Here is a 23,941-nt window from a genome sequence, read left to right on the forward strand (position 1 = left end):
CATAGCGGCCGCGGCACCCGGGAACGCCTACGTTACAATTGTGGGTGCGAAGGGAGAGTGGCCCTCGCGGAAGGCTCCCGGGGCGGGAGAAGCAGCGCGGCCCGCTCCGACCCCGGGAGTGAGGTGAGGGCGGGCCATGGCCGACAGGCTGAGGAGCCTGGTGGGCGCGGAGAGCGGCCGCGCGCTGCAGGAGAAGCTGGAGCGATGGTACCGCGACTACGAGGTGGGCAGCGCGGGGGTGGGGCGGCATCACTGGAGGCTCCCCGGCGCCTCAGCCCCACTCCCGACTTCGATCCACGCCTCAGGCTCAGTCCTAGTCCTGCTGCGCAGCCTGAGCCCTGCTCTGCGCGTCTCAGTCTCCTCCTCAGCCCCGCTCTCCGCCTCGGCCCCTGCCTGAGCCCTAGCCTCGCTCCTCTCAGCCTTGCGCCCCCATCATCCCCCTCTCAGCACTCCCCCGCCTCAGCCCCCCGCCTCGCTTTGCCCTCCGCGTCCGCCGCCGCCTCATTCCCCAACTCTCCCCTAAACTCCCTCCTTGCCCCGCACCTCGGTCCCGTCCCGTGCCCCGTCCCGGGGCCGCAGGGGGCGGGGCCGTTTCCACGGCGACGCGGGACGCGGAGCGGCGTCCCCGGGAGCGCGGTGCCCGTAGCCCGCTGCAGGCGGGGGCCGCCGTTTTGGGGCTCGAAAGTCCTTTGGGGCTCGGCTCCTGCACTTGGGGCACAATAACCCTGTGCAGCGCTGCAGACTGGGGGAAGAGTGGCTAGAAAGCTGTCTGGAGGAGAAGCACCTGGGGCTGTTGGTTGACAGCCGACTGAACATGAGCCAGCAATGTGCCCAGGTGGCCAAGAAGGCCAATGGCATTTTGGCTTGTGTCAGAAACAGTGTGACCAGCAGGTCCAGGGAGGTTATTCTGCCCCTGTCCTCGGCACTGGTGAGACCGCACCTCGAATACTTTGTTCAGTTCTGGCCCCTCACCACAAGAAGAATGTTGAGGCTCTGGAGTGTGTCCAAAGAAAAGCAATGAAGCTGGTGGAGGGGCTGGAGAATAAATCTTATGAGGAGCAGCTGAGGGAACTGGGATTGTTTAAGCTGGAAAAGAGGAGGCTGAGGGGAGACCTTATTGCTCTCTACAACTACCTGAAAGGAGGTTGTAGAGAGGAGAGCACTGGCCTCTTTTCCCAAGTGACAGGTGAGAGGACAAGGTGGAACGGCTTCAAGCTGCGCCAGGGGAGGTTCAGACTGGATATCTGGAAAAAAATTTTCGCAGAAAGGGTCATCGGGCACTGGCAGAGGCTGCCCAGGGAGATGGTTGAGTCACCATCCCTGGAGGTATTTAAAAGACAGGTAGGCAAGGTGTTCAGGGACATGGTTTAGTGGCAGGTAGGAATGGTTGGGCTTGATGATCCAAGAGGTCATTTCCAACTTAGCAATTCTATGATTCTATGGAAGGCCAGTTTGGAATGCTGACCCATGCACTCGGTGCCAGCAGCACTCGCAGTCTCAGCTGTACTGTTGCTTGCCTGTGCCAAGGCTCGCCCAAAGCAAGGAATGGAGGCTGGAAGTGGTGTTGGAGCTATAAGTGACTGAGTCTGTATCGGAAATAGTTGTGTGGTAAAAGAGCAGCAGGTGGAAGTGGCACGGGTGATGGCATGCTCAGAAGGAATTGCCTGTGACCTGGGAACAATCAGGAAAATGTGAGGAAAAAGGGTATTGAAAGGTGGAATGGGATCATCCAGCTTCCTAACTCTTCTGGATGGGATCCCTGTTAGAGCTGAGAGGCTGCTGCAAGACAGCTCAGCTGCAGGAAGGTTTTGGGAGGGGGAGGCAGGCATGAGCAAAGAGGATCAGGGATGAATTAGGAGAAGGCTGGAGGTGAGTGTAATGGGGTGCATGGAGCAGGATAAGGTAACAGGAGATTGAGGGGGTAAAACAGTGGAAGCAGGAGCGAAAGTGTAAAATTTAGGAAAAGATGAGATAAAAGGAGCTGAGATATGAAAACTGGCAGTTTCCTCAGCAGAAAGAATCTTGCCAGGGTTGTCACTCCTGTGTCAATCAGGTTTCATTTAATTAGCCGTAGGACACTGAGAGCTGTTTTGATTATGAGCCTGTAAGCATCTACAGTGCTACGGTTGGTGAGGAAAGGAGCTGAGGCTGAGATACAGCATTTTCCAAGGAAGCTAGCTCCTTTTTTTTCTCTTTTACTTATTCAAGAGTTACAGAATATGATTCGCTGGTCAAATTCTCTGCAGGATTTATGGCAACATGGCAAATGACAACTTTAAGGAGTTTGAGGGTGGCTCCCACAGAGTGCAGGGCACCAGAGGAGGAAGAACAGAGGCACTTGTTTAAAAATCTTACAATTGGATTGTGGTGGTAGATCTCTGGAGGAGCTGAACAATAGTGGGAGCTGAACTCTCGATAAGAAGTTAGGTGAGGGTAGTCTGCAGGGTCTTGGGAAATGAAGATGAGCAGCTCTATGCTGCCAATACAGAAAAGGAGGAGCTAGCAGATGGAGACACCATGAGTGTTATGTCAGTGTAATGAGCTGGAAAAATGCACCACTGCGAAAGTGATTTTCTGTTGGAGGCTAGCAGGGCGACTGTGCTCTTTGAAGGTAGAGGGATGCAAGTTGCAGCAATCAAAATGCAAGCTGAAAGAGACATGAGTGGGAGTTTTAGCTCCTTTGAAAGTTTCTGAAAACCGTATGGAGCCATTGAAATCTGAAGACCTAGAGGATACTCTTACCTTGAAAGAGATACACACCTTACCGATAAAGATTAAGGAAGCAGCTACAGAGGATGTATTCTCCTGGCAGGTGCAGTAGCGTCCTGATCAGATTAATCCCAACTGCTTTTCAGAATTGTCTATACTGAAAGTGGTGTAGTTTAGCTGTTGCATTGTTTCCTAGGCATAATGCTGAGGTTTACCCATTCTTCAGTAGTATTTGTTTCAGTTGGTAACTTTTTAAAATCAGATGAAATTGTATGGTGGCCTCATGACTGTTGACAAAGCAAGATAATAGCTTTATATGTATTATTTCAGCTAATACGGAAAATGAGATTTTGGACAAATACATTTTTTCATTCAGGAATCTCTTATCTTACTAATTAAAAAATTGTGTGTTGTAAGTTCTTGACACAAATCCACAATTATTATGATTCTTCTTTTGGAGAGATTTGTGGTTGCATCTTATTTGTGAATGAGGAAGGAAGTAAGTGTTCTCAAGTAGTGAATTAATTGGGTGATAGAACTCCTTGTTTGCCTGTTAAAAATGTGAACCTTTTAGAGATGAGCATTCTAGGGCCTGCAGTAACAAAAGATTGTGAATATGTAATTGTAGGAAAAGAGTCACGATCAGAGCAGAAATAATTTTAAGTAAGAAAACCCAGGCAGATGTATTAATGCCCATTGATTTACAGATTAATTCCTGTGATCAGAATCTGAACCGATGCTGTGAAATAATAGAATTAAACTCTGAGATTCAAGGGCAGCTCTTCGCAATCCTCTATGAAACATCTCAAGAAGGTAAATCTGTGCCATGTCTTATTAATAACACATTTCACATATGTTGTCTTGTGAAGCTCTGACTCTTTCAGTAAGTGTTCTAGGAGCTTCTTTATTTATGTATTTTCTTAGGTGGGCATTGTGCAGGTGTGGAAACAATAAAAACTCGTCTCCTGCCATGGCTAAGGACTTGTTTTTCCTGCACTACTTCAGGAAAACTCTTTGAAAACAACCTCTCTCTCACTCAGGTAGGTAGGAAATTTATTTTAAGGGCATAGAATGGTGTGAATTTATACCCTTAGGAGAACTTCAATGACTTTCTGTCAATGATAGCCTCCCTCCCTGATTTTGCTTAATGATCTATGTTAGAGAACATAGAACGAGAGGTCATTAAAATTACTTTTGGCCTCCTAAGGCTTATACTATTTCACCACAAAGGGTGAAAATATGGAGGAATTTGCACTGTAAATTGTAGCTATGTTCTTTACTGCTTTTCTTTTCTAGGTAAAGACTTATGCTATATTTACATTTGCAAAGCCATAGTAGAAGTATTTATCGTACCTCTCTGTTAGTAAAAATCTAGCATTATGTGAAAATATATGTATAAACTCCATCCATTTATCTGTGAGTTCCTTTTATTTATTTATTTAAAAATCTTTGTTTAGTTTCTGAGCATTATAATAGCTCTAGAGGGGGGAAAGAAAATTACTCGTGTCTGTCATGATATCACCATGTGCCTGACTTGATGTCTCAAAGTATTTGATATTTACTGAAGGCATTGTAGTGCTAACAGTTCATCAGAAAACACAGATCTGCTGTGGCTTTGTGCTTCGAAAGAAAATAAGAGTGGCGGTTGATGCAGACTAGGGGAAAATATTGAAAATCTTAAGATTTGACAGTGATGTCTCCATGTTCTCTGACTTCTCATTTTTACACCTCTTCTGTCAAAATCTTTCACAATTGAAAAAAGGACAAATGAAAAATGGTATCCCTTAAGAGTCAGATTCTATTGTATTGCAGGAGTAGGGTTCTGCCAAAAAGACCCCCAAAATGTAAAATAATGATGTTATTGAATGACAGTACAGCTGGTACACTAGTTATGGATTTGTCATTGCACATGACATTTAAAATTGAAGCGAAAGCTTGCTGCACAGTTACTTACTTAATTACAGTAGTATCAGGTAAATCTATAGACTGTTAAAGACAGAGCTGCATGTGTAGCACTGTGATTTCTGGAATCACAGTAGTTGCCTCCTCTGTTCTAATAAGTTTTTCTGGTGATTTGTGTACGTGAATTCCCAAAAACTTTACTTGAGTTGGTGATAGAGGCAAGTCGGAAGATGACTGACTGGAAGAAAAACCTATGCAACACATCTGCAAGAACACTTTGTTCAGGTGGTGCCTATGCAGGTAGCAAATCTGTGTATGCAGACCTTCTATATTCACTGTCATAAAGTGTAAATGAAGTTATTTTTTTTCCTAACGTAATCGAATCTTTGTTTTATGTGCCTGAAAAGTATTGCTTATGTCTCTAGAAGGGATGCATTTGCTTTTCTTTTCAGTTATTTTGGAAATGGTCTTTACTGAGATGTTTTGAAATAGATCTCCTAATAATGCTATACTACATTGCTGAAGGATTCTGTAATGTAGAGGATTCAAACAGTGTGATTTTGTGTTTCATTGTAGGATTCAATTGAGAAAGAGAAGCAGCTGTTAGGCCTGCCCAGCAATCTGAATTTTCGTCTGCAGGAGCTGGAGAAAGAACTGACTTCAACTCGTATAGAGCTCAGCCGAGCGAAACAACTGTAGGGGAATTAACTGTGATTCTTTTTTTTTTTTTTTTCACCTTTCAATGAGCTGTGTTTTTCTCTTGGCATCTAAACACTGATGAAGATCTCTAAAATGTTTCATTTCTGTCTTAAAATCAGAGCTTCAGAATACATGTAGGCTCTATATTGCCTGTATGTGTCCGAAGTGGAGTACAAATGATAGTCATACCCACATTCATAAATTGAATTGATAGATTTTGCTTCTGGCACAGGAGTTGGAAAACATACCAGTATTTTAGATGAAAGAGTTTTGTATAGTGCATGTCCATTCCAGTGGAATTATAGTCAATGAACTGTTGCATGCTGAGCAAACCTTGATAAAAATCAAGTAGCTATAGTGCAACAGTTTTTGAAGGACTACATGTCATAATGAGTTATGATGTATAATGGGTATGTGAACATCTAAGAAGATCAAAGCCCAAAAGAAGATCTTTTTTGGAAAGAAGAAAACAATAACATCTCATTTAGGAGGGAAAACAGAGATGTTGGGATACTTTCTAACTTTAAGTAAGAGTGAAGGACAGAAGATAAACTTACCCGACAGATTGCCTGCTGATGTTTAAGAAACACTGCTTCCCTTGGGGAGGCAGGAGAGGAATCGTTAGCCTTTGATATTACTCGAATAACATCATCAGCGTGGTACACTTTGACTGACTAATATATTACAGCACAGTACTCGAGGACCTGATACAAGAAAATACGTAGAGTCTTAGACTGCAGGAAAGAAAACTGACCTGGTTTAGTTAACATCTTAAGTATGAGAAAGAAACTGGTTTCTTTCTTAGACCTCATAATTTGATCTAGTGCAAGGACACCAAATAGTAACCACTGATCTCTCCTGTAACGTAAAGTGTAGTGTATCCAGTCTCATGCCACAGTAACTTTTAAAGTGTAATTAAGAGTATGCTTTGGACTATGCTTTTTTAAAACTCTTGATTTCCCTGTATTTCAGCAGAAGGAGCTTGCTCAATATTTCTCCTCTTCTTCCGTTCTGTTTGTTGGATGGTCAGGATTAATTGATAGATGGTTTGTATTGGTAGAACGGCTTCTTGTGACTGACTTGATTCTGTGTGGTTAAGTCTTGAGACTGTGGGTGCCTACAAAGGAGAACGGCCAGAGGAAGTTAGATCATATGAAGGATTATAAGCAGCAGATTCAAATACCCCAGGGTGAGATCTCTATCCTGGATGCCCAGAAGTCTGATCTCAAGAGCAGGTAGAGGCATTACTCAGAGGAGTGACTGAATCAGAGAAATTCTTTATATTATGTGGCATGAATTTCCCTCCTCATTTGAAATCGAAGTATAAACAAAAGCTAAGCTTTTGCACATTTATTATGAAGGAACATGAACTCTGTAATTGATTTCTCCTACTGCCCAAATGTTTTAGCTTCAGGCAGCTATATTAAGCTTTTGGAAAAACAGGAAAGAGAGCAGCTTTACAAAGTACATTGTTAGCAACTGTATGGGATAAGAGGACATGATTAGTATTTTTGTTTATAAGTCCTCTTAGAATACTGTACCATTACAGGGAAGAACTTGTTATATTCTCACTTATTTGGTTTCAGAGCTCTTCACTGTTACTGAAAGAGGAACGAATCTCTAGAGTATTACTAGTTAGAAGTGTTTCCCCAGTACAAAGCACTTGGCTGTACACGCTTTAGGACTTACTTTAATTTTGTTGTTCAGGCTGTAACTCATAAAGTGTATTGACTCAAATGCCTTTTTACTAAACTAACCAGTTGCAGATTTCCTTCTTTAAGTGGGCTCGGAATCTCAGCTTGCTCTGGCAATAATTAAATTGACGCGAAACTCTGTGCAGTAGGCAAAGGCAGCTGAGGATGGTGAAGTGACCTCATGCTTCTTTACATGTCTGTCATAGGCTTCCACGGAGCCGCTCTCCTTCTCCAAGGCGTGGTGTGAGCAAGTCATGTAGTCCACTTCACCTGAGGAGCTATTCACCTGGCCGAGCCAGGCGTACAAATGCTTCACGCCGTGCCTTCTTGGTAGCTCGCTTTGGTGACATTTATGCTCAAGAACGCTTGGAGGCAGAGACCCTTTTGAGGAAATACATCAGTGACATGGAGATGGTGCAGAGAATAATATATGCTGCAGCTGTGGTAAGACAAAAGGAGATAAATTCTTGTTTTACAGGCCAGAATATTTTTATAAAATATTATGGCTGGATTGGATTACATTGTGTGCATTGTGTGTAAATTAGCATTTCTGCAAGGTACAGAAAAGATAATTTATCTTCTTTTTTTCCCTTTTGATTTTGCTTTTTTCATACTTTTACATTGAACCCTCAATTTAATGTCCTTTTCTGACTGTCCTGTCCCAACATTAGAACACGACCAGTAGCCTACAGCACAGGTGCTAAAAAGGGTGTATTGGAAGACTGAATGGCTCTGAAAGGTAGACAATTCCTGCACTAGATAACACCCCTCATTTAGATGAATTCCTTTGGGAATATTACATTTTAGAAAGCTAAAAATCTTTCCATAACATGCTTCATTTTTACCTGTATCTACATGCTTTTCTAGTTTTTTGGTCCCTTGAAGTTACCTAGATACCTCATGTATACTGTGAGCTCAGTCTGAAGAAATATGTTTTATTTTTTCTGCACTTAATCTTCTTTTCTATAAAATTGATGTAGTATTTACCTGTGGCAGAAAGGCAGTGTCTCTCTTAACGTGTGTGACCCCAAGTGCGTTTAACTTGCTGAAGGTTTTTCCCACAACTGTCCTTCAGTTTACACTCTCCAATTCAACCTTTCTTCTCAACCGACAAGGGGTGCTCCTGTCTGACATGTCAAACTGTGGCACATAAAATGCTGTTATTGAGTTCTGCTCTTGATATGTTTGAATGCAGTTCCATTGATTGTGGGTGTGTGATGGAATCCTACATAAAAATAGAAGTTTAGGTGGAAAGCTTTTCAATCATGTCTTCTGCAAATAAATCATACTTGATTTAATCAGAAAAGTCCTCCCAGATAAATACTATTTTTAACTTTCACTTTAACAGCAATGTTTTATATTCTTCCTTACAATCAATCTCAGTCTTCTGGATTTAACTAGATGTTCTGTATGTTTGCAGGAGTCTTTTCATGCAGCAAAGATGGCATACAGGCAATTCAAAATACATGTAAGAGAGACTTTGTCTATAGGTCACTCGGGGCCTGAGTCACTTGAGGACAAGGTCCTGGATTTTATAGTTCAGCACGAGGACCTGTATGGTGTTCAATCCAGTGTCAACGTAAGTTAAAGACAGTGGGGAAATGACATGTTGATCTGTTTCAGTAGCCAACAAATTTGGAGTATGTAAACTGGAAATGGAATGTAACCTGCAAAAAGAAAAAAGTTTCTTAGATAGATTTTGTCTTGTAGCAGTTTATTTTCCAAAATAATGTTGTGGTATGGCCCAGTAATCAATTGTTTTATTTGCCTGTGACTAGAATGTCTCTGTCTGCCGGAATAATATTTTTGGCAAGATACAGTGTAACTGTCTTATATTAAATTTAGCCTACATTTATTTTATTTTTTCTTGCATCTTTTCAGTAGAGCACAGAATTTCTCTGCCTCCTAAGATTGATGTCAATGATGTAGCTTGTGCGTTATTTCTAAAATAACAGCACATTCTTTCCAAAGCTAATGTTTTATGAAATAGCCTAGGACAGCATTGTTGGCAGCTGCTTATACTGATTTTTAAAGGTAGAAAGGCATATTTAGGAGGGATTTCCATACTTGTCTGTGTCTAGAAGTATTAGTGAACTCAAATTGCTCAATTGTGTTTATTTTCAGGAAGTAATTCGCTCCATGAACATCAACCCGAAGATTTCACTTCCACCAGAAATTGATTTCATTGTGATCAGCACTTTGATACGAGAGTTGTGCTGTGTGGCTTTTTCAATGCAGACACTTGTTCCTCCTCTTGATATTTCCGTTGGTATTGATGGAGAACTTTTTAGTGAAAACAAGTAAGAACTATTTTTTTAAATAGTAAGAATCTGATTGAAAATAATCTATCAGGTTTTATAGTGTGCTTCGTTTTTAATTAATATAAAGGTTTGAGATTGATACTAAAGATAAATTTGAGGCAAGTATTCCTCGTCTGCAGGGAATTTGGTATGCCTTTAAGGTTTATGATGGTATATTGGTGCCAGGACGTAGACCAGTATTAACAGCTTTTTCTTAAAATGAACTGCAGAGCATTTATCTGTATAAATTTCAGTCTCTAGAGCATATTTAATTTATCCTTTAAATGGAAAACTGTCATCAGCTTTTCTTTCCCTGTTTGTGCCTCCAGTGTTTGTAAAATGTGTGCATCTTTGTTCCTCCTTCCTGGTCCTTTTTGTAGAAGTCGTGTTTACTGAGATCTGGCAGTTGATGCCTGATACTAGGTTACTACATGTGTGCTGTGACCTCCAGGCTGTAGCTGCTGTACAACATACAGATCTTAACACACTCCCATATCTTCTGGTTTAGAGCAAAGCAAAAAGAAAAATGCCTTTTGAAAATCAGAATTTTGTTTAAAAAATGCATGTCATAATGTAGTTTTTCTTTTTTCCGTAGGGTCAGAGCTGGCTGCTTTGTTAGCTGGCAGAGAACTGTAGTGTACTTCCATGCTTTTAAGTAAACTTATGGGATCGATAGCTCCAAAAAAAAATGGCTCTCAAAAGGAAGAAAAGCCACACCCATAAGGAGGTTTCTAATAATAATTTGGAATAGAATGGAACCCAGACAGGAAAGAGGTTGAGAAGCCAAGTGGAGCAGTAGGGAAAAGTAGCCCTTTAACAGGAAATCACAAAGTCATACATGACTCTTTAATGATCTTGTCCAAATACTGGGCAGATAGCTAGTTGATACCCAAAACTGTTGGCTGAATTAAGAAGGCAGCAATGCTATGGTATAGTCTTGGGATGCTTTTTCCACCTACTCAATGTGTGTAGCCTTCAAAAAACAGGTCTAAAGTGTTTGTACGTGCTGCTGTGGGAAGAGGTACATACACACATCTACTCATCTATATAGATAAATACATGGCATATGTGTGTTCACGTGCCTAACATATAGATGCTACACAGAGATGGAGCAAAATTTGTAGAAATGGCTGTTAGTTATGTGTGATACCACTGTGTAAGAGGGCTATCCAATCTTCATCACACCCTATACCTTCCTGCATGCAGAGCTTCGTGACTGTTTACAACATTGTTTTATATAAATTACTCTTGTATATACATTACTAATGTATAGATGCATTGCTTTTGTTTTTGTTTCCATTATTTGGTATTTGTTTTGAGTTTGAATCCACAAGACCAGATGTGTATTATTCAGCCAATATTGCAGACCTAGGGAGATATATATATTCGTATATGTTTATGCAGACCTTGAAAGTAATTTTTCTTAGCTAAAAAGTCACTGTTTCATTCTCAGTGTCTGAGGTTCTTGCTAATAAAATTGTCTTTTATGTCTCATAAGGTACTAGGATTTAAATTTATAGTTGAGATGGAGTATTTCTTTAATATACTTTATTAGGGATTTTGTTTTGGCAAGATAGTTCAGGAAGATGAGATGATTGTCTGCCAAAATGCTCTTGAGGAGATTTAATGTGTCAATGAACCCAAGGGCCCTGGCTTGCATGGGGCTTATGCAAGACTAGGGTCTAGTGGCCTTCTGAAGTGTGAGATGGCTTTATTGGAGTGTCTCTCGGTATAAATAGACAGCATATTCTGTGAAGTCCATCTTACAAATGAGTTCTTTTGCAGCTTCACTTAAAGAATATTTATTTTTGTGGTATGGAAATATTGTCAAGCAAGATGCTTATGAGCTGTAACTAGTATTCTGCTTTTTATCAGAGTTGATGACTTGAAGCATCATATTTATCTTTTGGGACTTATATGCAGACATTTCTTGTACTCTGTGTTTTGATATTTTGACAGGTATCATCGTGGTGTGGAGTCTGATTTCACGGCTGCCTTGGTGGCTTATCATGTATGGCCTGCTCTGATGGAAAATGATGTTGTAATTGTGAAGGGAAGAGCAGTCACAAAAAGAGGGGCTCTGGTACGTACTTCTGTCAAGGAACATGTTAAGAGAAGTAATTGGATTTGAACATTTGCAAATTTAAGAAGATAAATTCTTGATTGTTCCCTGTGTGGCTGGGGTTGTGTATAACAAATCAATTGATAGGTTTTAGTGCCTCATTCTGTATTTATGATGAATAGTTCTGTTTACCTTACTATATTAATTATGCAGATGTATGATTGTTGGCACAGCCTGTTCTAAGGAGAAGGTTTACTGTGTTTGTTCTCTGTTGTCAAGCCTGGTCTTCAACATGGCAAGTCTGCTTGCCAAGTCTGTCTTTATTAAATCCCCTGTATCAAAACATGTTTGTCCAACTCTTGTCTTGTAGTGGCCTTGCAGAAGTAGAGGTAAAAGCAGAAGCAGAAGCTGCAGCCGCAGCCGTAGCACCAGTCCTCTTCTATCTCGTCATGTAAGCCCCAGCAGGATGCCTGTAGTATAAATGACATCAAGTATTTTAAAGTCAGAATGTAAGCAACCTTTTAAAAATGCTGATGTGCTACATGTACATTGTAACACTGGGAATTCTAGCCTTTGGGCCTGGAATGAGGTGAAGCTGAACTGACAGATAGTTATTGCCTAGTACAATTATCAGTGGAGATACTATTAGAAGTATGTTGATCTCAGAATGCTTTTCCTGTACTCCCCCTTGCTTCAGTACCCTTCGAAATAACTAATTGCATCATCTGGAAGTGTTTTAGTGATCCTGCAGTACATATACAGCACATAGTCCCTGCTTCCTGGAATTAGGAATCTAAATTTATCCTCTTATGCCTCAAAGAATCAGGCAAGAACAGAAGAACTGAGATGGTACTAAAAAGAGAAACCTTAGAGTGCTGCATATGATATGGTGACACAATATTTTTAATTATTTCTGTAAAAATAAGTTATTTTTCTAATTGCTAGCAAACCTTATTAAATCAACTTAAAATGTGAATATTGAAAATGTAAGTTTTTATTTTTTTGTATGTGCGCAGAGTGTGAAAGAGAAACTAGGAAGTTGTTGAATTGGACTTTGAAGAAGTAGAGCTGCACCGATAGAGCAACGTGCAAGTTTTCTGAATGTTTATAGGTCCACAGATGCCTTTCTTGAGTGCAGTTCTTTAGCACACCTGAGTTTCATTTTCTATTTGTCTTGCAGTTGTCTCGAAGCCGCAGTCTTTCACCACTGAGGAGTGGAAGCTCAAGTAAGTGGACATATTAATTCATGATGACTCACGGTTATCACATTAAGCCCTTGAACAACTGAGCAAAGAGACCAAGTAACATGCTGAAGGTCTTTGGCTCTAAAATACTTGTTCAAGTCTTACTTTTAAAGTGGGTAGTCCCTTTCTTTTCTGCGTGTTGAAAAAGGCTGAAATTTCTGACTTGGAGGAGAGTTGTTTTTTTACTCTATTTAGACAACTGTCATGAGTTCTCTTAGCTGGTTGCCTTTACTGTGGCCAGTTCTTAGTAAGTAAGACTTACTCTTCCCCACACTAGAGACAGCTGCATGCCAACTGGCTCCATGCCTTTCAGAACCCAAAGAGATAGTTAAGTGTTCATAGTGAAATGAGGGATTTCAAACAGTATGACTGTATGCCCGTCTTGAAGCTGAGACAGTTTAGAGATTTAGGAAAAAATATTTTTACTGAAATGTGTCTTTTTCTTCAACAGGGCATTAAATTAACTGACCATGTTCCTGTCATTCAGTGTATCTGGATCTAACAACTTCACTGGTGCCTTTTCTCTTCAAGAATACCTCAAATCTTGCAGTAACGTGAATGGCAATTGTCACTCCAAATGGAGTTTGTGTTCAGTGTGGTTTTTTGAGTTATGAAAGGCTTATTTATAGTGTTAGAAACTAATTCAGCGTTTCTGATTTTTGTTTTTAAAAAGTGCATGCAGTACAGGATCACACTCATTTGGAAAAAATTGCAGAGCACAGAGGAATCCATGCTGTAATCCTGCAGATTATTTTGTAATAATTCTATCTGTGATGTTTTCAACAGATACAAAATAATGCAGTTTATCTTGATAAGATGTTTAATATAACCCAATTGGTGAACGTTGCAGAATGTTGACGTTAGGTGTTACTTGAAAACAATTTAATTGTTGCTTAACAATTTTAGAAAATGGCCTTAGTCTTAGGATGTTTCAGTCTCACACAGCTTCCTATTAAGTACATCCTTGTTGTAAACTGTACTTTCTAACCACAATGCAAAAGCTGCACGGGACTGTCCTAACTTACCAATAATCCAGCAATCCACAGGACTTTATTGACATTTAAATTGGACATATAAATTGGAGAGATATGGATTTGATGGGTGGATTGTTTGGTGGATAAGGAATTGGTTGAATGGTCACGTTCAGAGGGTAGTGCTCAATGGCTTGATGTCCAGATGGCAATCAGTGACAACTGATGTCCCTCAGGGGTCCATACCGGGACCACTGCTGTTCGATATTTTCGTTGATGTTACAGAGAGCAGGATCAAGTGCACCCTCAGCCAGTTTGCAGATGACACCAAGCTGAGTGGTGTAGTTGTCACTCCAGGATGGGATGTCATCCAGAGAGACCTGGACAAGCTGGAGAAGTGGGCCTGTGTGAACTTCATGAGGTTCAATATGGCCAAGTGCAAGGTCCTACACCTGGATCAAGGCAATTTGCTGTTTCAATACAGGGTAGGGGATGATGTGATTGAGAGCAGACCTGTGGAGAAGGACTTGAGTGTGCTGATTGATGAGAAGCTTGACGTGAGCTGACAATGTGTGCTCGCAACCCAGAAAGCCTGGGCTGCATCGAAAGAAGCATGGCCAGCAGGTCGAGGGAGGTGATTCTGCCCCTCTGTTCTCATGAGACCTCACCTGGAATATTGTGTCCAGTTCTGGAATCCCCAACATAAGGAAGATATAGACCTGTTGGAGTTGGTCCAGAGGAGGGCCACAATGATGATCAGGAGGCTGGAGCATCTCTGCTATGAGGACAGGCTGTTCAGCCTGGAAAAGAGAAGGCTCTGAGGGTACCTGAAGGGGTATCTACAGGAAAGATGGAGAGGGACTTATTACAAGGGCATGTAGTGATAGGATGAGGGGGAATACCTTTAAATTGGTAGGGGAAGATTTAGATTAGACGTTGGAAGAAATTCTTCACGATGAGGCTGGTGAGGCTGGTGACACTGGCACAGGTTGCCCAGGGAAGTTGTGGATGCCCCATCCCTGGAAATGTTGAGGGCCAGGTTGGATGGGGCCTTGAGCAGCCTGATCTAGTGGGAGGTGTCCCTGCCCATGATAGGGGAGTTGGAACTGGATGATCTTTAAGGTCCCTTCTAGCCCAAACTATTATATGATTCTGTTAAAGTGCAGGTGTGTGCTTTAGCAAAGTTGTTATACTCTATACAAAATTCTTTGTTACTTAGAAGTGAATCTCATAAAAATTTGTAGTTTGGAACCTAAACTATTCTGAAAGTGTGCCACAGACTATTTGTAGGCTTGAAATATTTAATAGGCTTTCATAGCAGACTGAGTAATTCTCTTAAACCTGGTGGGGGGAAAAAGCCCTGTCCAGGTCTCTCTTACTGTGGGTGTTAATTATTATGTTTTAAGTGTAAAAATTAGAGACATGAAGTTAGTTCATTCTGGCACTTCAAATATTTTTTTCCTTTTGTAAATGTTTATTGTAAAGTCAGCATTTTTGTTTTTGAGAATTGATACCATCTTTCTTTCAGAACCTCATCTGTAGTGCCAGCCTTAAACATGAGCCACACAAGTGACTGCTTGAGGCCTTGTTCTTTTAGTTAGAAATATAGAATTTGTTGTAGCTGAGCTGATGTGTAACTTGCCAACCACACTGTCTTAATCCAGTCAATACCTGCTGCTTCAAAGGTATGTGGAACTTTCCCCAAATTAATCTCAACAATTTTGGAATATAAACAATTAGAAGGAGGAAAAAAATCCTTTATGCCTCCTCTTTTCATCAGCTTATGCCCTGGTACATATTTCATTAGTACTACTATAATAACACGAGCAACACTATTTTATTAGTTCTGAAACTATTTAGTCCTTAAAATTAAGTTACAGGAGCAAAGTTTGTGATCACTTTCCAAGGATCTTATGTAGATTTACATATCCATACTCTTTCAGTCTGCTTCTTGTGTGGCTTAAGACTTCAGCACATAGTCAGATTTCCAGCAGACTTTAGCGTTGATTCCCATAGATCAGCTGTAACTCTAGTTACACAGATGTATTTTCATTGGAATTAGGCCCATTAGTTACCAATGAGAGCAAAATGAAGTCTTTTACTTAGAGCGTTATTCATTATGAACTAAGGGGACACAAAGGCATGTGAACGTTGTTTAGTGTACTTCCTTTTATCTGAGAAAGTCACAAAATAAAATGCAAAACAGTATGTTTCCTGTTCTAAGAGCCCGATTGTTGGTCACAGCTATGGATTTGGGCTTGAAGTACAACTACATATTTCTGCACTGATCTCATAACTAAAACCACCACAGTTCTGGAAAAACTGAGCACCTGCAACTTGTGTGGCAACAAACAATAACTAGAAACCCAAAATACAGTTTTGAGTAGAAAAATGAAGAATTTAGAGAAACCTTGTAATTACCATGGGCAAAGGAGAGGTCGTTTTTTAAAAAAATTAGGTATTGTGTGTTTGTCTGTTGCATGTAATTACGAAGACATTTCTGTGTTGTTATTTTGATGGAACTAAGTTTCCATGCCAATTGTGAGAAAGCCAGTGAATGCATCAAGGAAGTATATTTTTCTTGACAAGCATGAGAGGCAGAATAGTTCCAGACTTGCACACACTTGTGATGCCACTGTGAACTAATATTCCCAAAGATCTAAAAATTCTATAAAAGACAAACTCTCGGTGCTTGGTGGGTCATCTCGTTTTGCTCCCCCAGCAGGTACCTGGAGAACTAGTTAGTCTCAAAGTAAAGGAGGAAACTAATGAAATGACAGCCAATGACTTGTTTTGGTAGTGAGAAACCAGCTCTGGGGTTGTGGTGGTGGTTTGTTTGGTTGTTTTTTTGTGTGGTTTTTTTTGTTTTTTTTTTGTTTTGTTGTGTTTTTTCTTCATCATGTTTCAGAGCAGAGCAAACCATTTTCAGCAAAATAGGAACTCAGTCCACAGCGTGGTAACAATTAGTTAAACAAACCTAACTCTACTCAGTTGTATTCTGCAGCCCATAGTCTTTTTACTGAAATATACTGTTTTGTACTAGGTGCCCATCCAGCTTATTTATAGTCCATTAAATCTATAAGTCAGATAAAAGATTGCTTTTGGTGTCGAGTTAGACACTAATAGCTCCCTTGCTTCATTTTATTCACACAACAGCATTGCAGAGGATGTATAGCAACAGCGATTATAGGGAATTAACCAGCAAATGCAAAGTAACTTGTAAAAAGGGACTTCCATAGTTGTGTTTAAGACCCTATATTTTAATTAGAGTTTTTAAAATCTTAGATAAAATATTTCAGTTTTCTTTTTCTTTTCTTTAAATCATAAGCCTGGATAATGCCACACTTGTAAATATAGCAAAGTAGAAAAAGAAGAAATCCTCTATTCCAAGAGAGTTTTAGAAACAGGATGTTCACGTTTGAAGTGTTAATATCAGGAAAAAGAAGGCTAGATTTTGAGCTAATGTAAACTCTCTGCAGGTGGCCTGATGGAAGTGAGACTGCACAGGATGTAAAATAGCACCACCTTTGGGCCGAAGTGTACATGTAGAAAAGTGCACATTTGTGTGGGATTTTGAGACTGCCTGAGAATTTCTTCTGCATGTCAGCTCTTTGAAGGTTGATCATGTTTGTTTCAATTCATAGGCTGTCCTGGAGTCAGTCTAAACATGTTGATGTCTTCTCACCTGTCCCTGGGAAAATACAACATCATCAAAATATCTTCAGTGTTCCTCCTTCAATGTTTGTAGCTCAAACATAGACACTCATGCAGAACTAGCAGATAATGAGGGTAAAAGTCTCAGCTAAATTTGGTACTGCACAAAGATTTAAATCTTAATGAAGATTTAAATTCAGAAATTATCTTGGATTCTCTCAGCATCCTGGTAGGAGAAAGTAAGTTGGGAGCAGGAGGTTGATGGAGTCTTCCCATGTAATCTAGTTGGCAGTGAGTTGTGATGCTGATTCATTCTCGTAGGAGGCTGTGGAGATGAGCAGTAAGTAAATTGCAAAAATACATCCTGAAAAAAGTGAATGTGAAGGCTGAAAATGATCAAAATACTCCCTGGAGAACTTACTCCTGCATATCCTTCAGGATTTGAGCCTTTTGACTTTACTTGTATGTTACATATATATACTGCAAAAGTTTGTCATCCTGTAAAAGTGCCATCACAGTTAAATACTGTCTTTCAGCTTTATGTAAGATTTGTCTGCTGTTCTTGATTGGTGTTAACTACTACGAGCATTAAATACTCAAGCTTTGTATTAAAGAAATGATTTTTTTTTTTTCTGCTTGCAGCTATATTAGCATGTGTTCAGATTGAATGCTTTAAGTTTCAGCACTGTATGAGTTGAAACGTGTAGGAAGGCTAATTGTGGTAAGTTCAATCCAGTGGTGACTATTACTAGTCCTAGTTAGCTTGATGTAGAAAAGGCAATAATTTTTTGAATGTCATTTTGTGTGAGAGTGCATGTGGCAGTGAATAGCGTGGATAAGGGCCCCTAAAACATAGGCACAGGGTGAGGGCAGTTGGGTTGCTGGTGAGTAGGGGCCGGGTGCAAATAAGTAGGAAGATTCCGGCTACAGCTATTTTGCTGGAGTGGAGTATACTCATGCAGGATACTAACCAGTTTCCTGAAGAAGTGTCCATTTCATTTTATGGTTGAAAAGTTGGAAAAGTGGTTTTGGTAGTTTAAAACAGCAGACGTATCTGTCATGCTCTTGTTGATATACAGGTGTGGTGTTTATGTGGAAGCTGTACCTGTCACTCGGTAGATGGAGCACAAGCATAGAGCGCTTGGTGTCATTTTCCTGTTGAGACAAAAGCATGAACACAAATTGGGTGGGTGATGTGTTTATACTTTCTTATGGCTTTGAGAAGGTGGCACTTCTGCCTTGTCAAACCACAGTTCTCAAAGTAATGCTACCTGCATGAAAAATGTCAGCATAAGGATGCCATTTATTACTGGTAGTATTGCTTCCTGTGAAACTTTTTTTTTCTAAAGGGCTTTAGCCTGCATTCAGAGTTTGTTGTTTTGAAAGAAAAATTTTAGAAAGAGGCTAACTCCTTCTCTTCACTTCTTCAGCCTTTTACATCCTCCATCACATAAAGGTTACATGTTACATCTACTTTATAAACTGCATTCACGACCTTCAGTAAAAACATGTTGATGATACATGTGCCCTCAAAACAGCATGGACAAGACAAACACTTTTTTTTTGGAAGCATCATCTTCTATTCACAGAAACCATTTTGCCCCATGACCTTCTATATAGCTTGGACTTTTAATCGCTGAATTGTCTTAGTTAATAAAAAATAAACAGAATTTTAAAAAAGTGACAAGTATTTTTCCAGGTTTTGTCTATCTTCTGGTAAAGTGTGGTTCTTGGTACTTAGTTAATGAAAAAAATAACAAAATGTTGATGTTTAGGAAACTCACACGACTTTATTGTATAAAATGGCTATACTAGGTTTTTCAAAATATTACAGTATGCATTTTCATGTTAACTAGCTTACAACAAGTATTTATCAGAATCTCCAGTGACACAAATGTAAAATTAAGACAATCTGAAAGGCTATTTTATTATTTTTTTCTGTTTCCTAAGTCTAAGCTTTTATGACTGCTTTCAGGGTAATTTATTCATTTTGTACTACTGCATTTAGTACATGTTGCATAGACAGACTTGGCTTTCACTGAACCTTTATGTATGCTTTATGCATCAATGAGAAGTTGAGTGTTTTATTCTTTAAAAGCACTTTTACATGCTGCAAATAAGGGAATGATTACTCTTCAGGCCAAAGTGACTTGCTTAGATGAGGGCACTTGAAGGATTATTTGGATCCATGCAAAGTCCTCCCCAAGGCACACTATCACTGCTTTCAACTTTACCCTGAACATCACACCTTTGCTCAGGAACGGAAATTAAATTATTTCTACATGCCACTATAATTTGGGCAGGAATCTACTCAACTAATACCAGACCCAGACAGAGCTGTGACAGTCCTTTAATATATAAATATAATTAGTCTTTTCATTTCCAGTCAGTGTATGGTGTATTGCTTGACCTGAAGAACTTGTGGTTTAGATGAAGTGCTATCTTCAATTTCTTCAGCTATTAAATAAATGTGTATGAGATTTTGAATTTAACCATTTTTCAGTTGATTAATACCAACTGGTACCAGATGTCTTTCTCGCCCAAACTGAAATTTTAGGTATGACTAACTACAACTTAAGTAACATGTCCATTTCAATTAGTCTGAGTAAATAGCATGTTTTAAACTAGTGCCTCAAAAATGTGTTGTGAATTGTTTTTTTTGCTAAAAAAAACCCCAAAACCCCAAACCCAAGTCTAAAGTGTTTGTATCTTACATTGACAGCACCTGATCTGCTCTGAATTTAGCTTAAACTAAGTTAAAACAGGTCTCAATTGCTGTTACTGCAAATGGACATCTGATAGCAAACCTCAAGGTGACGTCTGCTCTCTGTAAGGTTGATGTACAGAGACACCATAATACTGCTGTACTATACTGGTACAGTTTGGTGAAAGTGGTCCAGTACAGGAATTTTAAGCTTGAGAGTGTGTGTTTGTCTTAAAAGTATGTGTATAACAGTCCAGGGAAACAGTCCAGAGCCTCATACTTTAAGAAAACATAGCTAGATGGGGTGAGTTCTTCTAATTTTATAATACTGTTATTATAAAATATAAATACCAATTTTATTAATAATGACAAGAATACACAAATTATAAATGAAGGTAATATTTTGCCTTTTTTCCTGACACTTGGCTTCATTTGTAATGCTGAACCAACAGCATCGTGGAGATACCAGCCTGAGATTCATTCTTGAGTGTCTCTTGAACCAATGAGTACAGGTTGAAAAGGGAAACTTGCTGTGATTACAGGATCATAAATAGGATTAATAATAATCCTGCAATTGGATTAAATAATTCCTGTTTCTGGCTAATAGCTATCTGATTGCTCTAGAGCTCACTACCTTTATCAGGGACCTAGAGAAAAATAATAGTGCTGGGATTTCCCTTTATTTCCTTACCAAGAAGTAGGTTGACCAGAGCCCAGATAGGGTTAGAGATGCGGAGAGCCCTTAAAGCCTTTGAGGAGTCATGGCAGACAAGCGTGGTGGTAGAAGAAGCCTTGCAAAAAAGATTGGAGTCTGAAGCAGGCCGGTTTCTGTTTAATGCCTGCTTTGTGTATGTGGAAGGTGATTTGAGTTGATAGTTCCCTTCTTTGCTAAGGAGCCATGCACATGCAGCTCAGTGGAAGAAAGGGCTTTGTTCCTGCCATGTTTCTTCCACTCCTTGTGGAAGAAATGGATGAATCCTTCTTTTCTGTCTGTAAGACATGCAACATTTTAAATGTAAAAAGATTTCCAGTTATATGTGAAGTGCATTTGTGTTTTGTCTCTGCAGACACTGAAGGAAAAAGACATTAAAAAGGTGGAGGCACAAAAACATAAAAGGACCAGAAATGTTGATAGGAGAAGCAGGGTTGAGATGTGACCGGCAATTTTGTGTGTAATGTGTGTGCACACCCGAGGACTTGAGGTGTGTGCTTGCCCAACGAGGCTGGTCTTGTTGGATGATGCAGAGCAGCATTACTCTGCCTGCAGGTGCAGTTGGTGCTGGGGTGGTTGCTCTCCCTGCTGCGCACAGGACCCTCCTGGCATGATGCAGGACCTGGACTGCACTCGAACAGGGTGCTGGGGCCGTGGATTGTAGGAGAGCACCTCGGAGCAGAGCAAAAAACCTTGTGAAATCTTACCACAGCACCAAGAAAACACTAGCAGGCATTTTAGATGAAGGTTTACGTGTTAACCTGATGGAGCTGCTTAAAACAAAAGGAATGAATTTACATGTATTTTTCTCGAGATATTTGTGTGAAGGAAGGCTCCTAGTTGCTTTGCCCACCGTAAGGCACAGAGTGGAGCATTTCCCACCAGATGGCACTATTGCCTCATGCACAGAAAAAGCAGGTTTTTGCTTCAGCTGAAGTTTTAAAAGCTGGTTGCCAAAGAGAGGTTTGTGACTAAATGTACAAACATTACAGATCCGAGCAGTATCAACAGTTGTCAAATGGAGAATTAGCTTGTTGATCGATCTGTTAAACGTTGCTGCTTGATAAGGATGTGAAAAATCCTGACACATGGCTGATGAAATGAACATTGCTATCAATCCTTAACTGGAGAAACTGATTTGGTTTTTGAGTTTTTTGGGGTAAATTTTTCAAAGTCACTGTGGCTCTCTAAAGTGAATGGTACTTACCTGGTCATTTTCTGGCTGATCTTCTCAAAGAACTTTTACTTCTAAAATGAAAAATCCAGACAGATTGAAAATTCACTACTTTTAACATTTGTCTTTTTTTATTATTTCTATTTTTTTTCTAGTTCAAGAAAATGTCAGCTTGCAAAATAGTTACATTTTGAGAGATTGTTGGCTGGCAAATGCTCTACTTTTACCTTTGTGACTGAAAGAGAGGTTTTCCTAATAACTTCTGCAAAGTGTCTGAATCAGGAACGTGCTCCCTGCCTTTAGCTACCTTCTGTTGATTCTATAATCAAAGACAGGGCGAGTCACATCTCCTGAACCATCCAAGTAGAGCTGGAAAGATCCCTACTGGTCACAGCAACTACTTTGGGTAATTGTGTTCCTCATCTTATTGATTGCTGTTTTAAAAACAACTTTGTTTTGCCCTATGTTCCTTCTCTTATTGCAGTGTTGTTCCAGAATGTCAAGTCTCTGATACATGGAAATTTTCTTCTATTCCCAATCCAAATTTGTTCACTTCCAGGCTATACCTCTTTGTTCTTCTGCCAGATTCATTCTTTATCTGCAGAAGTCCTTGTTCCCTCCTTTGGTATTTGCCCTACTGATGAGAGCAGTCATCTCATCTCTTAGTTTTTGTTTCTCAAGGCTAAAAAAGCCAAATCTTTCCATCTCCTCTGAAGAGATAGGCTCTTCATTCCCTTGATTATCCTGTTTGGGTGGTCCTGGGTATGTTTCTGTTTCAATCCATCTTTCTTGAGCACAGATGACTAGAAATGGTACACAGTACTCAAGAAAAGGCAAGACAAGAGCTTTGTATCATGTATTTATCAATTTCATTGTGCCATTGTGCATCTCTGTGGGAAATGGCTCAATATCTGTGATCAATTTATAAGCTTTATTGTCCTCAGTTGGTTCAAATTGATGCGTCCCCCCTAGAACATTGATTTATCCACACACGTTTTTGTGGATGCTTGATTTTCCATCTATAAATGCCTTTCATGTGGGTGGCATGGTTATTTTTGAAATTCAAAACTTTGGATATCCATTTGCATGCATATTGTGACAGTGGTGCTGTAATGCGTTGTGGTGTGTTCATTTATTATGATCTGTCTTATTTAGCTCTATTTATATCCACTTTGTCAAGAGAAGAAATAAATGCTAAGAGTGTCATCATAAACGTGTTGAAATATAGTCTCATTCAGACGACAGAAGATTTGTGCCAGTATTAGCAGAATGAAATACTAGAAATTCCTCATGAAAAAAGTGTAATTTTTGTACCTAATGGTTTGCAGCAAGAGCTTAAAATAAAATTAAAATTTTTTATAAATTGTCTAACTTTTGAACTTTTGATTGACCAATTACATTGGCTCGTATTTCCTGAGAAATGCTTTTTCAGTCATATTAGTCCATCTCTTAAATTTACTGATGGACCTCGTAGCCATCAGCAAAATACGTGTATGTCACTTGTCACACACCAAACACTCTGTGAAAGTATTTTCTGAAGTGTTCATAGATTTGTGCTGCTTTGCGCTCAGTCCCCGGCCACTCAGGGCTTTGATGTCTATTCCCTTGGTTGGATGGACTTTTCCCAGGAAAGGGATGATTTGATGCCATTGCTTCATGTTTGAACTATACACCCAGCAACGGCCAAGCAGGCAACATGTATGGGGCTGCCTTTGTCACTGAAATACCCTGTTAATGTATTTAAGTCTCTGTGCACCCACAGGGTACAGTTACTGCCTCCATGGTTCTTCCCTGACATTGTCTGCTCTACAGCTCCTTGCCTCTTGCAGACTGAAATCTTCAGGGCAGGGATAGTTTCTTACCCCTGTCAGTGCAGCAGGACTGTATTTTACAGGTGGTGTGCCTGTGCAGCAGATACAGCCTTAGTGTCATCGCTGCTCAGTGCGATGTGCTCCTCTGGTCCCGTGAGACAGCTGTGGACCCATCCACCTTCCCTTTGCATGGCAGCAATTACTATCTATACCCAGATATTGTGCCATTCAAGCAGCACCATCATCTATTACACATAAAAACAAGCTGAGCAGCTCGTTGAGTATTTACATGTACAAATTCATGA

At 40.1% G+C, this 23,941-nt stretch overlaps 1 protein-coding gene across 5 annotated transcripts; it reads left to right on the forward strand.

Moving 5' to 3' along the window:
* The first annotated feature begins 24 nt into the window (after positions 1–24).
* SPATA18 (spermatogenesis associated 18) lies at positions 25–23,152 on the forward strand. 5 transcript variants are annotated; one of them, XR_008449682.1, is made up of 11 exons: positions 25–223; positions 3,417–3,522; positions 3,634–3,749; positions 5,188–5,306; positions 7,211–7,448; positions 8,425–8,583; positions 9,129–9,304; positions 11,264–11,387; positions 11,737–11,875; positions 12,547–12,592; positions 13,062–23,152. XR_008449682.1 is itself a non-coding variant. In XM_054065605.1 (11 exons), the coding sequence occupies exons 1-11, from the start codon at positions 137–139 to the stop codon at positions 13,067–13,069; spliced, it is 1,260 nt and encodes a 419-aa protein (XP_053921580.1). In that variant the 5' UTR covers positions 25–136; the 3' UTR covers positions 13,070–23,152. The 5 variants fall into 5 exon arrangements, 4 of the variants coding, with proteins under 4 accessions (XP_053921580.1, XP_053921582.1, XP_053921581.1 ...); XM_054065605.1 differs by having other exon boundaries at positions 11,737–11,817; XM_054065607.1 differs by lacking the exon at positions 13,062–23,152 and adding an exon at positions 6,417–6,545 and having other exon boundaries at positions 11,737–11,817; positions 12,547–12,609.
* Positions 23,153–23,941: the final 789 nt, after the last annotated feature.

The sequence above is a fragment of the Cuculus canorus genome, chromosome 4 (genome assembly GCF_017976375.1).
Source record: "Cuculus canorus isolate bCucCan1 chromosome 4, bCucCan1.pri, whole genome shotgun sequence".
Lineage (NCBI taxonomy): Eukaryota > Metazoa > Chordata > Aves > Cuculiformes > Cuculidae > Cuculus > Cuculus canorus.

Excerpts from the sequence above, each read along its gene's own strand:
- SPATA18 (XM_054065607.1), top strand. The coding sequence starts at position 137 with ATGGCCGACAGGCTGAGGAGCCTGGTGGGCGCGGAGAGCGGCCGCGCG. Across the intron at positions 8,584-9,128 it reads GTGTTCAATCCAGTGTCAAC|GAAGTAATTCGCTCCATGAA; the intron begins GTAAGTTAAAGA and ends GTTTATTTTCAG. Across the intron at positions 9,305-11,263 it reads GAACTTTTTAGTGAAAACAA|GTATCATCGTGGTGTGGAGT; the intron begins GTAAGAACTATT and ends ATATTTTGACAG.